At 36.1% G+C, this 12264-nt stretch overlaps 1 protein-coding gene across 3 annotated transcripts in view; it reads left to right on the top strand.

The window, feature by feature from the left end:
• The window catches only part of IntS6 (integrator complex subunit 6), a 40300-nt gene extending 29851 nt beyond the window's left edge, over window positions 1-10449 (top strand). The window contains exons 13-17 of one of the 3 annotated variants that reach the window (XM_071691197.1): window positions 902-982; window positions 3542-3634; window positions 4620-5148; window positions 6075-6359; window positions 9267-10449. In XM_071691197.1, the coding sequence (XP_071547298.1) occupies window positions 902-982; window positions 3542-3634; window positions 4620-5148; window positions 6075-6359; window positions 9267-9475 (1197 nt within the window). In that variant the 3' untranslated portion in view covers window positions 9476-10449. The remainder of the gene's footprint in view (window positions 1-901; window positions 983-3541; window positions 3635-4619; window positions 5149-6074; window positions 6360-9266) is intronic. The other 2 variants (XM_071691198.1, XM_071691199.1) reach the window with 2 other exon arrangements.
• The last annotated feature ends 1815 nt before the right edge of the window (window positions 10450-12264 follow it).

Here is a 12264-nt window from a genome sequence, read left to right as displayed (position 1 = left end):
ATAATTCAGTTTTCTGAAGCACTCTGTAAAACTTCGAAGCATAATTAGGAGGCACTGTGTACATAAAATATGACCAGTTGCGGGGTATATGGCAACCTCCTGCCACCATTCACCACTGTTTTAGGTGCAGTACTTAAACTTGGCATAACTATACAGTTTTATGAATCCTGTGCATATTGCATCAAATTATAATTTATCTACAATTGTAGCCTTGCTTCCACTGAATGCTGTGTAGTGTATAAAAACTTGCAACAGACAGTTTTGCACTCTTTCTTGCACCATTTCTCCAACACTTCTTTGGGAATTTATGTGTTAACTTTAGTCTTATACAACTTACACATACAAAATGATTGCTTATTGTTTGTATATCCTGTACTTTTACATATATTTGCTCTTTTTTGGGGGGAAACGAAGTTTTGCATAGTTAAGGAATATAAATAGTTGGCAGGTAGAAGGTAGACAGAATTTCAGAAATGTTATGAATACATGTATTGAGCTGAAAGTTAAAGAAAACTCAGGGATAATAAAACATATCAGACTTGGAAAGGTGGGGTGATATTTCTTTTAGATACCATTTCTTGTGCCGGAGCAAGTATTATGCAAGATATTTTTTGAATGTATGGGTAATGATGCACGTATGCTTACTTTTGTTGCAGATCTCACAGCTTAACCAAAGACATTAATGTTTGCATGAATAAAGCTAGTTTTAAGCTTACTAATGAATATTTACATCTGTTGCCATAGCAATAGTCTTTTAAAATCAGATCTCTAGGGCAGTTAAAGATGTACCGTTTTTGCCGAGCTTTGACACAACTAACTTAGGTTAAGTGTAAAATGAGACTTGAAATCTGACACAAATATGTGTATGTTTGAATTTCATGTAATGCATTTTCTTTTACAGTCATCCCTGACACTGCTTTTGACAGACCGTGACCTGGACCAGCTGCACTGCCGTCCAATCAGTCAGATGGGTAACTACCAGGTTAGTTGAAAGGTTTTATATCTTCATTTGTGTAATATACATTTAAACCATCTGAATAAAGAAGATTCCTTAGCAGCCCACCCAATTTGATTGCTGATAGATTTTATTGCTGTATTTGGTCTTTAGATTGTAACATCACTTTTGAATATCACCCATGTATTGATATCCCTTTTATTGGCTATTATCGATATGGCAGTTTTTATTGTATAGTAGATTTAGAACAGAATACTTAAAAATGGACATGATTGTTGGGACACTTTTGATGGCATGGTAGCCAAGTGCTTAGAGCTTGGGAGTGGGTTGCCAGGCCAAAAATGGAAAAAGAAAGATAAAAATGTAAAAGGATTGGGGTGCAAGAAAAGTAAGATAAGAGTTACAGAAAAGATTACATGTCTGATTTAAGGAGAGAGATGTTGTCGTAGGTGGTAGCTTAGCTTGGTGTGACAAGAAAGATTAGCAGTTCTCGCCCAGACATTGCAAAATGATCGAGGGCTTTACTTTAAGTTGCCTGGTCTGTGCATTATATGCTGTAGAGCAGATTGCTCTGTGCATCATATGATGTTTTAATGGCTCCCACCATCATTTGAATTCCCCTTTAACGTTTGATTCCTCCAATTACTTACAGATGTCATTAGCACACTAGTGCCATAGCTGGAAAAAATATCATGCACCTCAATCACTAATAAACATCATAGAAGTTGCATGTGTTTTAACTTGTGATTCCATATATATATTCCCACTATTTTACAGTATGCACAATACTCAGTGCAGTTGATGAATAGGTAAGCCTGTATACAGTGTGACGTTCTTTTGAGGTACAGTAGGAAGAGAAATAAATGTTTGTCGAAGGTACAGCTAGGAAAAGAACAAAACTAGAATATTTCTTTGTAATTTTTGAGTGAAAAACAACAATTCATGTTAGTGCTATAGATGGAAAAGAAAGTTTGTATATGATATGAAGGGCTGTGTTTTTAGTTGGCAGAATTAGAGCTAGAACAGTGGAAAGGTTTATTTTATTAGTGCATTTGATGAAAATGAAAGCTCTTATATCTTATGATAGTGTATTGAAATATACTATGCATTTGTAGAGGGCAGAACTAAAATATTTCGTGGAGTTTTTGACCAAAAGAAGTACATCATTTGATAGTGATAGGGATCTTAAGACTGGAGACTCTTGCCTTGGCTACCCCCTGGATGGGAGTTTCTGGAGGGAATGGGCATCAGTGATGTAGATAGATAGAGTAAAAACAATAGGTATTTTGCTTAGTTTATAACATTACACTAATTGTCAGGGATTTTATCATGATTAATTGAACTGTGTAGCTGTAGAGATGGAAATAATTTCCCCCTATGCAGTTATACAATGCATCAACATCTTGTGATGTTTGTTGTAAGTGCCCACTCTTTCTTACTTCAAGGAGAAAGGAAGATTTAATTCAAGAAACAATTGATGTAAGATTGTATTTATTTTTGGTGATAAAGTTATTTGTTCATTTATCCATTTAGATAAACAAAATTATGCTATGTAAATAGAAATGCTAAGAGTTTTGTTTGGGTTGTAGCTTTTAATTTGGTTTTCAGTGATTCCATTTTAGCCATATTGATGTGTTTAACTGGGAACTCATGTAGAGATGGCAATTATTCCACATTATGAAGTTATACATCAAGGTCTCATGATGTCTTGCATAGGCACTCACTTTCCTGTACCTTAATGAAACAAGAAAATTTACTTCATAAATCAAGTACTCTAGTATTATTTTGTTTTTGGTGTTAAGAAGAGATATTTTTTATCTGCTTATGTAAATAAAAGATCAGCCTTTGTAGATGATATACATGCTTAGTTTACATAGCGAGAAGTCACACCTGGAAAAAGACTATGAAGGGTTTAATGTGGTTAGGCGTATATAGTGTGCAATCATACTTTGAAGAACAATCATCATACAATACCAGAAATATGCAGTGTCTGTGCTGCTCTGCTGCCTTTCCTCAGCACCCTACCAAACTGACATAGAGATAAGTATACTTCTTGTTTGAAGCCTGTTTTTTATTCATGGATGATGGTTGTCCTATACTATATTTGATTTTTTTTTCACATACAGTATTAGGAGTAAGTTCTTTTGTTTTGCCTAGTTCAGGTGTTAAGTTAGGTCAGTAGCTCTTCTGAGGTGGATACCTTAACAATCTGCTTTGTCTGGTATATTGTGCATTGTCTTTGCTGCTCCCCTGCCTTTTCTCAGCACCTTACCAAACTGAAATAAAGAGAAGCATACTTCTCATTTGAAGTTTGTCTTTACTTATGGATGATATTCATATATCAGATTTAGATTTTACCCCATGTACAGAGTTGGGTCATTTTTTTATTTATTTGCATGGTTCAGTTGTTAGGTCAGTAGCTGTTTCATGGTGAATACTTTTTAACAGTCTGCTATGTCAGTGATAGAAGAGTAATTTTACAAGTTTCGAAACCTACAGTTTTCCATTAAAGAATAGACTGTTGTGTATGAAATTTGTTTGCATTTGACTTTATGCACTAGAAATGAGTTTATATTTACTTTGCAGGATTACTTAAAGAAGATGACTCCTCCCTTGCGAGAAATAGAATCCACTCCTGTAAGGCAGCATATGTTTGGAAATCCATTCAAAATTGATAAGGTTAGTGTGGTTTCTTTTCCTGTTGTCCTTGTGAATGAAACATAACTTTATTAATTTACATATTAAATTGTTTAATGTTTTACCATTTTACACATTTATTGAATTCAAAGTAAAAGCATTCACTTGCAGATTTTTTTAAGTTATGGTAGTTTCATAAGGTACACCTTAAGTACTTTCTCCAGTACCACTTGTAATCCTTTGAGTTATCTTGATGGCAACTCATCTGTATATGTTTTCTCCTACACCAAAGAACCCAATCATCCGGTAGCTTTTGGATTGATTATGTATGGATTTGTTCTTACCACTATATCCATCCAACAGTCTAGGACCTTCTCTGTCTTCAGGCTCCAGGGGGCTCATTCCTGGTTCTTTATTGCTGCTTTCAATTTCATCCATATGATATATCTTTGTATGCATTCTACTTTGAAAATTTACTTTTATGACCTAATCTGTCTTCTTGTAGATGAAAAATAGATATTATAGTTTTCATACTTCTTTAAGATTTAGCAGTTCTTCAAATTACTTTATTCCATTATTCCTATCCTATGATTGCAGCTTTTCATCCTCTTCTTGTATTTTATACTCTGTGCAAACGCCTTCCAAATTTTTTCTCAGAATAAGCCTGTGTCCTCATATTTTTATGAAATTTGCTTCTATGTTGTTTTTAAGATCCTTTACGTCGTCTTACCATTTTATGAAATAGTTTTTGTGTGTGTACATTGATACTTTATAAGTCCTTGTGAATTTTTATTTCATTACCAGGCCCTTCCTGTTGGAAGAGCACTGAATATGGCTCTTGTTTCTCTGATTACCTTTTCTATATTATATTATTCTATTCTCCGTCTTTGCCCTCTTTCATCCTGGTGACATTTATTCATGTTATATTTACAATGTGATCTCTAAATATTTTAACATTATGCAAATTTCCCCATAAGTGAAATTTTAGTCGAAACAGACAATTGACGGTTGAAATTTTCTTCCTCAGAAGATGTCTATGATGGTTGATGAAGCAGATGTGGATCTTATGGGCACAAGTGGTGGAGCTGGTACAGGAAATCGTGGTTCAAAGAGGCCTGCAGAGTCCCAGTCTACAGTAGGTCGACCAAATAAACGTAGACGTGGCCCGCTACCCCCAGACTTCACTTTACAGAGAATTAAGAGTCCAAACTCAAGTCCAGGATCAAGCCCTACGACAAGTCCATGCCCAAGTCCTCCCTCTAGTCCAACTCCTTCCCTGACCCCAGTCACCAGCCCTGGTCAAAATCCTAGTCCACCAGAACCCCTAGCAGCTCAGAGATTGGAGGATCGAGTTGATATTCGACCCGATGTGTCTTTGCCTAGACCAGAACGGCCAGACACTCCACCTTTATTTCAACCAGCAAATTATTCTGCAACACCAACCCCTCGCTACTCTCCAGGCATACTGAGTGTTTCTCCACCAGGCTCACCAGCTGCATTGTCCTTATCAGAAGAAAGAATCCCATCTGTTGATATACATCCAATGCTAAATGGAGGTAAGTCTTCACTGACTTTAAAGAAAAGATCAGCGTTCAGGTGTTTGCATGAATATGTGAAATCCAAGGAATTTTGCTGAATGAAATATTATAATCAAATGTATGTAAACTTATCACTTTTATCTTTCACTTGTCTTTTCATGCTAGCTCTTTGCTCCTTATGAGATAATTCACCAAGGCAGTCTTTAATCTTTTATTTTGTCAGTACATCAGAGTTCACTGGTGCTTTAGCCATATTAATAGGCAGAATTCCTGATTTGATTTTCCATACAGTTCTTTTGGATTAACATCACTCAGGAATTTAGAGGTGATTAACATTTGATTTTCTTGATGAAGGTGGTGCATGAACCATCCTTCTTTTGAGGCTTATATGGTTATTATGCTATTTATTGTTGTCTTTCTCTTTTGGTTATTACATATAGTGTGAAATGATGTTCTAAATAAAACAGCACATTGATTAAGTGCCCTCGGGTTTCTGTTTTGTAACTTGATCTTTGGGGTTTTAAACAATTTCATCCAAGAAAATGTAATAGATACTCTGGGAGCTTGTTTGAATGGAAAATGTTTGACACTTCGATTATAAAATTAAAACTCGCCTCGATAAGTCTTTTACAGGTATATACAGTTTTGTTGTTTGCTCTTAGATTAGTCACATAGCTGCAGTCTTAGTCTATTGGTCTAGTAAAGCATAGCATTAAGTTTTTTCCTCAGGTGTATGGAATAGGTTATCAGAAAATTTATTCACCTTGAGAATTCTTTTACAGGTATATACAGGTTTATGAATTGATCTTAGATTAGTCACTTAGCTGCGATCCTAGTTTGTGGATCTTGTGAAGCATAACATAGTATTTCAAACAAATGTTCTAGCTGTGCTATTCAGGGTTATGTGAGTTACATTCACAAGTTAGAAAACTTAATTCTTTCAGACGTTACACCGCCTCCTCCTTCGCTGCGAGATGAAGAAGTTAGCCAGAGTGCTTCAGAAGCCTATGATGTGAATTTTGATGTTTTACCACCAGCACCATGTCTAACTCCACCACCAGAAATAGTATTTGATGAAGACATAGAGAAGAATGGAATTGTAAATAATGTTGAACAAAGGAGAGGAATATCTGCTAATCCAAATACACCAGCAGATACACAGGCTACCAAAACCTACAATAAGGAACTGAAGATGGACTGTTTCAAATTAGTGAAAAAACCAGGCAGGGGTGAGGATATAGATACTGTTCTTAGATAAAGTATTTTTTGTTTAAGAATATGAATATTTTTATTATCTGTAATAGCCTCTCAGGCCTCACACACTACCTATTGGGTACCTTAACCACTTCATATTCCTTTTCATTCTTCTGACAGCACACGTACTTCCCATGTACTGCATAGATCCATTTCATTATATCCCTGCATGCCACTCACCATCCTGTATGTTCAGGCTTCATTACCCCAGAACTTCCTTTTCTCCACCCTTCCATCTCCTTAGTCTTCCCATCCCCATAGTTCCCTTTACTCGTAACATTTAAATGTAGTCCTTCAGCACTTGTCCTTTCCAAATGTCCAGAGCATTCCAGCACACACTAGTTAACTCTGTTGATCAGCCTGTTCCTAATACTACACTGCTCTTATGTTATTTTTCCTTATAGATTCAACCTAACTCACTCGACATGTCCTCAGGCTTTTCATTTCCAAGACACTCACTGTCTCCTTTTACATTCAAGACCCAAGACCACGTCCATACAACACTGTTAGAGAAAAGAAGAAAGTGAATATGTCATATATGGATTTAGAAAAGGCTTCTAAAGCTTTCTGAATGTTCTGACTTCCTGTGTTGTGTACAGAAGACTTCAGAATGTTGTTAAGAGCTTTTGAAGGTGAAGTTCTGCATATGTGAGAGTAAGAACCAGTGTTTTGAGGTCAGTGTTGGCATGTTTAAGGACTGTGTGACGTCATTGGCTTTTTCCATGTTTTTGTGGATTGGATACTCAGTAAGATGAGAGTTAGGCTTGGGGGTGATAGTAGTGCACTGCTAAATCATGGTCAGACAGCAGAAGTAGCCACAGTTATTGTATGCCTCTGATAATAAGGTATCAGTTGAATTTAAAGAAGGAATTGGATAGAATAGGTGGTCACTGTGATGATGTATGTCAGAGGAGGATGCTGAAAGATATTGTACGGAAAAGTAAAACTAGTTCTTTTTTTCGTAAGTAAAAGTAAGACGAGTTTTTGAGAGTTGAAATACTACTTGAAATATCACTTTGAATGGGAAAGACTGAAGGCTTTGGTAAAGTTGTGATATTAGGGAGTAAGATTTAGCAGGTTGATATAAGGAATGCTGAATTTGAGTCTTCTAAGATTAAGAAAATGGAGGCAAATTGAAATCTCAGGTGAATCAAAAAGAATTAAAGGTAGAATGTTCAGAATGCTTGAATGGAGTATTTTTCCATCTCTGATATATAGATGATGAAACCCAGTTACATGTATGTCAAGATAGGTAAAAATAGGAGCGTTAGAGATAGGTAACTTGCAAAATATTTTTTAATAGGTGGATTAAGGAATTTGATCATAGGCAAGAACCTTGTTTAGGCTGTCAGTATCTATCAGTATGAGATATCACCTAGTAAAGCTATTACCCCCTGGACTTCTGTTAATTTTTTTACTACAAAGTAATTTCACCCCATGATAAATTTCTTTTCTTACATATTCGCCATTTCCTGCGTTAGTGAGGTAGCGTTAAGAACAGAGGACTGAGCCTTAGAGGAAATATCCTCACTTACCCCCCTTCTCTGTTCCTTCCTTTGGAAAATTAGAAATGGGAAGAGAGGATTTCCAGTCTCCTGCTCCCTCTCCTTTTATGTGCGAATGATGTCTACTTGAGTTAAAGAAAATTGTATGATGTGGAAAAAACACTTTATCTCATATTTTAGTTGAAAAGTATAAACTTCACACAGAACAAGTCACTGAATTTTCAGAATTAAAGATAAAATGATTACTGTGTTATTATTCCTTTGAATATATGCAAATTGTGTGGCATGTAAATAAATTGATCTTAGGTTTACCCTTTAGTCTACTTTAATGGCAGAATCAGCCTTCCATTCAGCTGAAAGTTAGTGGATAGGTAAAGAACAAAGATCTATCTATTCTATCCATATCTCTGATGCCTGTTCTATTGGAACTCCCTCATAGTGGTGGCCATGGCAACAGAGTCTCCATAAATAAAGAACTCCAGTGCTGCTTCTTAGCCTTTAGTAAAGCCTTACCCACGGGCAGAGGACAAGTCTAGCGCAGTGTTTACAGAGGCTTCTACTTAATATTCCCAATGGCTAATTCTATCTAATGCTTCTACCTACTACTTCTACCTAATGCTCTTGCCTAAATCGTCGTATCTACTATTTCTATCTGCTGCTACCATTTTGCGAAAAGGCAGGGATAGTGCATTGTGCTCACCAAAGGAAAATCTAGAGTTACGAAGAATGAGCTGCGCCAGTTAAGTTTTGTCAGGTGTTACATATGACAAGGAGAGATTGTATGTTTGTAGGCAGAATGCCAGTAGTCCACATGTTACTGAGGCAGAAAGAAAGGATGGCTACCTGGGTCGGAGTGGAACTTGACAACAACGAAAGTGCTGGCTCATTAAGCAAAACAAAGATGTATAGAGGATATGTGGCACAAAAAAATTAATTCAGACACATAGAGGAGTCTTTTAAGATGATTCAGTTTTGTAGAAAGTTAGCAGATGATGGGATAGTCAACAAGGTACATAGTAGTACAATGGAAGGTTTGAGGAGAAAACGTAAGCCACACTAGAGATGGAATGCTTTTGGAGTAAATGGATTGGAGTGTGTGAATGGAGAGATTGTTTTCCTCTGATTCAAATGAGCATGCAGATTGAGAGAGTGCAAAACTTTTATGAACATGAGGAGAGTTGTGTCACTGTAACACATTGGGCATGGGTTAAGGATATATATTGGTTTTTAAGAGGATGTATAACTGATCAACTCCATGGAATGGCAAGCTGTTTTGATGATAATGTAATATAAGTAAAAAAAAATCATTCTGAGTATGTTCTTTTCTAATTCTTGAGAGTGTTTTCCTATGTTAATATTATTTTCTGTGTTTTTCAGACTTTAGAAAACTCTTCGATCAACTCAACACTGTACAGGGCTCATATGAGTCAAGATTGAAAATGGTGAAAGATGTGGTACATGAAGCCAGTAGATTTAAGCGTCATTCTCTGGTCAAACTATTAACACAGTTTCTAGACTCAATGATGAGTGCAGAAAAGGGGACAGGAACTCGGCCTAGTGTTAGAGTCAATGGGCACAGTAGATAGATCTGCTCACCTCTTATATCATTGACTATGAAACAGTACAATATTATAAGAATTGGATGTGTTCTTTACACATTATTTTGTGATATAAATGGGAGGACTGTACTATAGATAGATATTTAGTAGTAACTGATGTAGTATTTTTTTTAGAGCAAGTTGTTGAATTGTTTAGATGTGAATGGCAGATTGATAAATGGTCTTGCTGAAAATGTAATGATTTCAGTATCTGATTTTATATTGGCCTGAACAGTGTATCATAATAAACATTCAAGGGTTTAAACGGAAATGGTTTTCTCGGAAGTCAGAACAATATAGTCAATTGGAGTCTTGCGAGCATAGGACTTTTGTTGTTCTTAAGCTTAAAAATCAAAGGAAACCATCTTATTACAAAACTTAATGTATATTGTTTATCTTATCAGTAGAATTGGACTTTTTAATAACTTAGCTCATCATTAGTTGTTTTTTACTAAAGTTACTTGGTTTTGCATTTCTTTGATTTATTAATGATAAAACTGCGGTGAACATTTATCAGGTAATGGGTTATTGTGATGATGGAAATGTGTTAGAGGCTTAGACCTAGAGTGAACACTTGAATGTTCACCAACTAGTCAAGCTATTTTATGTCCTTTCATAAAGGTTTTGTTTCATTCTTATAGAATTTATGATATTTTGATAGACATTTCATGTGAAGTATTTCCGTTCGTTTACAGTTATGGCAGGATTCTAAGAAATTATCTCAGCATGGTACATTTGATTTCAGTCATTTGTTTAAACGATAAGCTCTGCTTTAATTTTGTTCTCTAAGTTCTCATTGTCCCAAAGTCACAATGTCAGTAAATGATTGAAGTTTCAAATCTGCAGGTGGTTGACAGTGTACAGAAAGTTATGTAACACAAATTGCAGTTGCTTTGTGATGATTGTTTTGTAAATATTGTGTATATTTATATTTTATATATGCAAATACAGTTGAACCTCCATTATTGTTTATATATTTTGTCATTGCTGTGACTAGAATTCTATTTGTATATGTAAATGTCCTATTGCTATCTTCCCATTACATTGCAGAGTGCTTTGTTTGGTACCAAACTTCTATACACCATTGACTTGAACGGGATGATTCTTGCATCAAGACACCTGGCTTTTATAGGTACAAAGCCAGTCTTACTGCAAATTTGATTATTCTGTATTTTTGTTTCTACTCTGATCATGCAAAATTGCTCTTAATTGCTTGTCTTACTTCAAATTGGGTTAAATTTATTTCTCTGACAACTCAAATTATAGAAAATCACCCTTAACCAATATCATGTTTGTATATTTATTTAATTGATTTATGATTGCCCTAGGACCTCTTTATGGGTAAGGGTCTTGGTATTACCTAGGATCTCCTTTAGAGGCTTCTGCAGTGCAAGGCTGTGCTACTTCCGGTAGGAGGGAAGTGATAGACTCCTTTGAAGTGAGACGTTCTTTGACAGAATTTTAAACCCAGTGATACAGTCTCACCAAAAATGACTTTCACTCATGTTGTAACCTCTTGCAAGAGGAGTCTGGTAACACCAATCTTTGTTTATTCAATGGTAAACAGCTTGTAGAGTTGTGTGATGAAAAAGGTTTAGTGAATAAGAATACCTAGTATAAAAAAAGGGACATCCATAAGTACATGCAGGAGAGTTGGAAAGTGGGCATTATTGTATTATGGACCAATTAATAGGTATGGAAAAGAAAGACTCTTGCATATGAAGGTGCTGAGAGGGGTAGCTGGTGGGATGTCCCATCACAGTTTAGTGGAAGTATGGGTGAAGATTTGTTGACACTAGGAAAGGAGGAAATGATAGGAGTTAGAAGATGGTGAAAGTAAGTGAGCTTGGAAAAGAGGCTTTTGTGAAGAAGTAGTAGGAGAGACTGAACGAAGAATGACAAAGGGTGAGTAAATGAAAGTAGGGGAGTGGGTGAGAAATGAGAGGTATTTAGGTAAATGATTCTAGTGTATGTGAGAGAAGTGTGTTCGAAGAGAAAGTGGGACATGGGCACTTGATAAGGGTAGTGAGTGGTGGGATGGCAAAGTTAAGTTGCAAGTGAGAGAGGTGTATGAGCATTACTTACAAGGAAGCAGTGTGAGTGATCAGGAGATTTGTAGGAGAGAGCCGCAGAATGTCAAGTGGAAGGTACAGACGGTGAAAAAGAGGGCAAATGAGTTAGGATGAGTGATTTATCAGCAAATTTCAGGGAGAATAAGGTGTTTTGGAAGTGGGTTAATAGTTTGAAAAAAAATGAGGCCATTGGTAAAGGGAGCAAATGGGGCAGTGGTAACAGGCAGATAAGATGAAATTGAGTTAGTACTTTGAACGATTGTTGAATTTGTGTTTGGGTTGGGGAGGTATACTAAATGGATGGCAAGTGGTTTGGTAAAAAGAGAAAGAGCTGTGTGTAAGACTTCATATTGGTGAATATTTCATCAGGTATTCAAAGGGATGAAATGTGCCAAGGCAGCTCCAGTGGATGGTATTGAATTTCTTAAGAAAGGGGAAAGTCCCATTAGAGCTACTTATACCCTTGAACATACCTGTCTTTGCCCACTCAGACAGTAACTCCCCATTCCATATATTTTTCAGTGTTTCCAAGAACTTTACCCCCTTACTTACCCAATGACACACTTCAATTTCCATAGTTCCTCTTGCTGACCTATCCACTACTGGGTATTACAAACATTCCATATCCTTCAAATTTTCTCCCTTCAAACTTCACTCTCCAATGGACTTTCTCTCATCACAGTTAAACCTAATAACCTTGCTTTT

The sequence above is a fragment of the Panulirus ornatus genome, chromosome 50 (genome assembly GCF_036320965.1).
Source record: "Panulirus ornatus isolate Po-2019 chromosome 50, ASM3632096v1, whole genome shotgun sequence".
NCBI lineage: Eukaryota > Metazoa > Arthropoda > Malacostraca > Decapoda > Palinuridae > Panulirus > Panulirus ornatus.
Note: the sequence above shows the minus strand (reverse complement) of the source record. Positions and strands in the feature narration are given on the sequence as shown.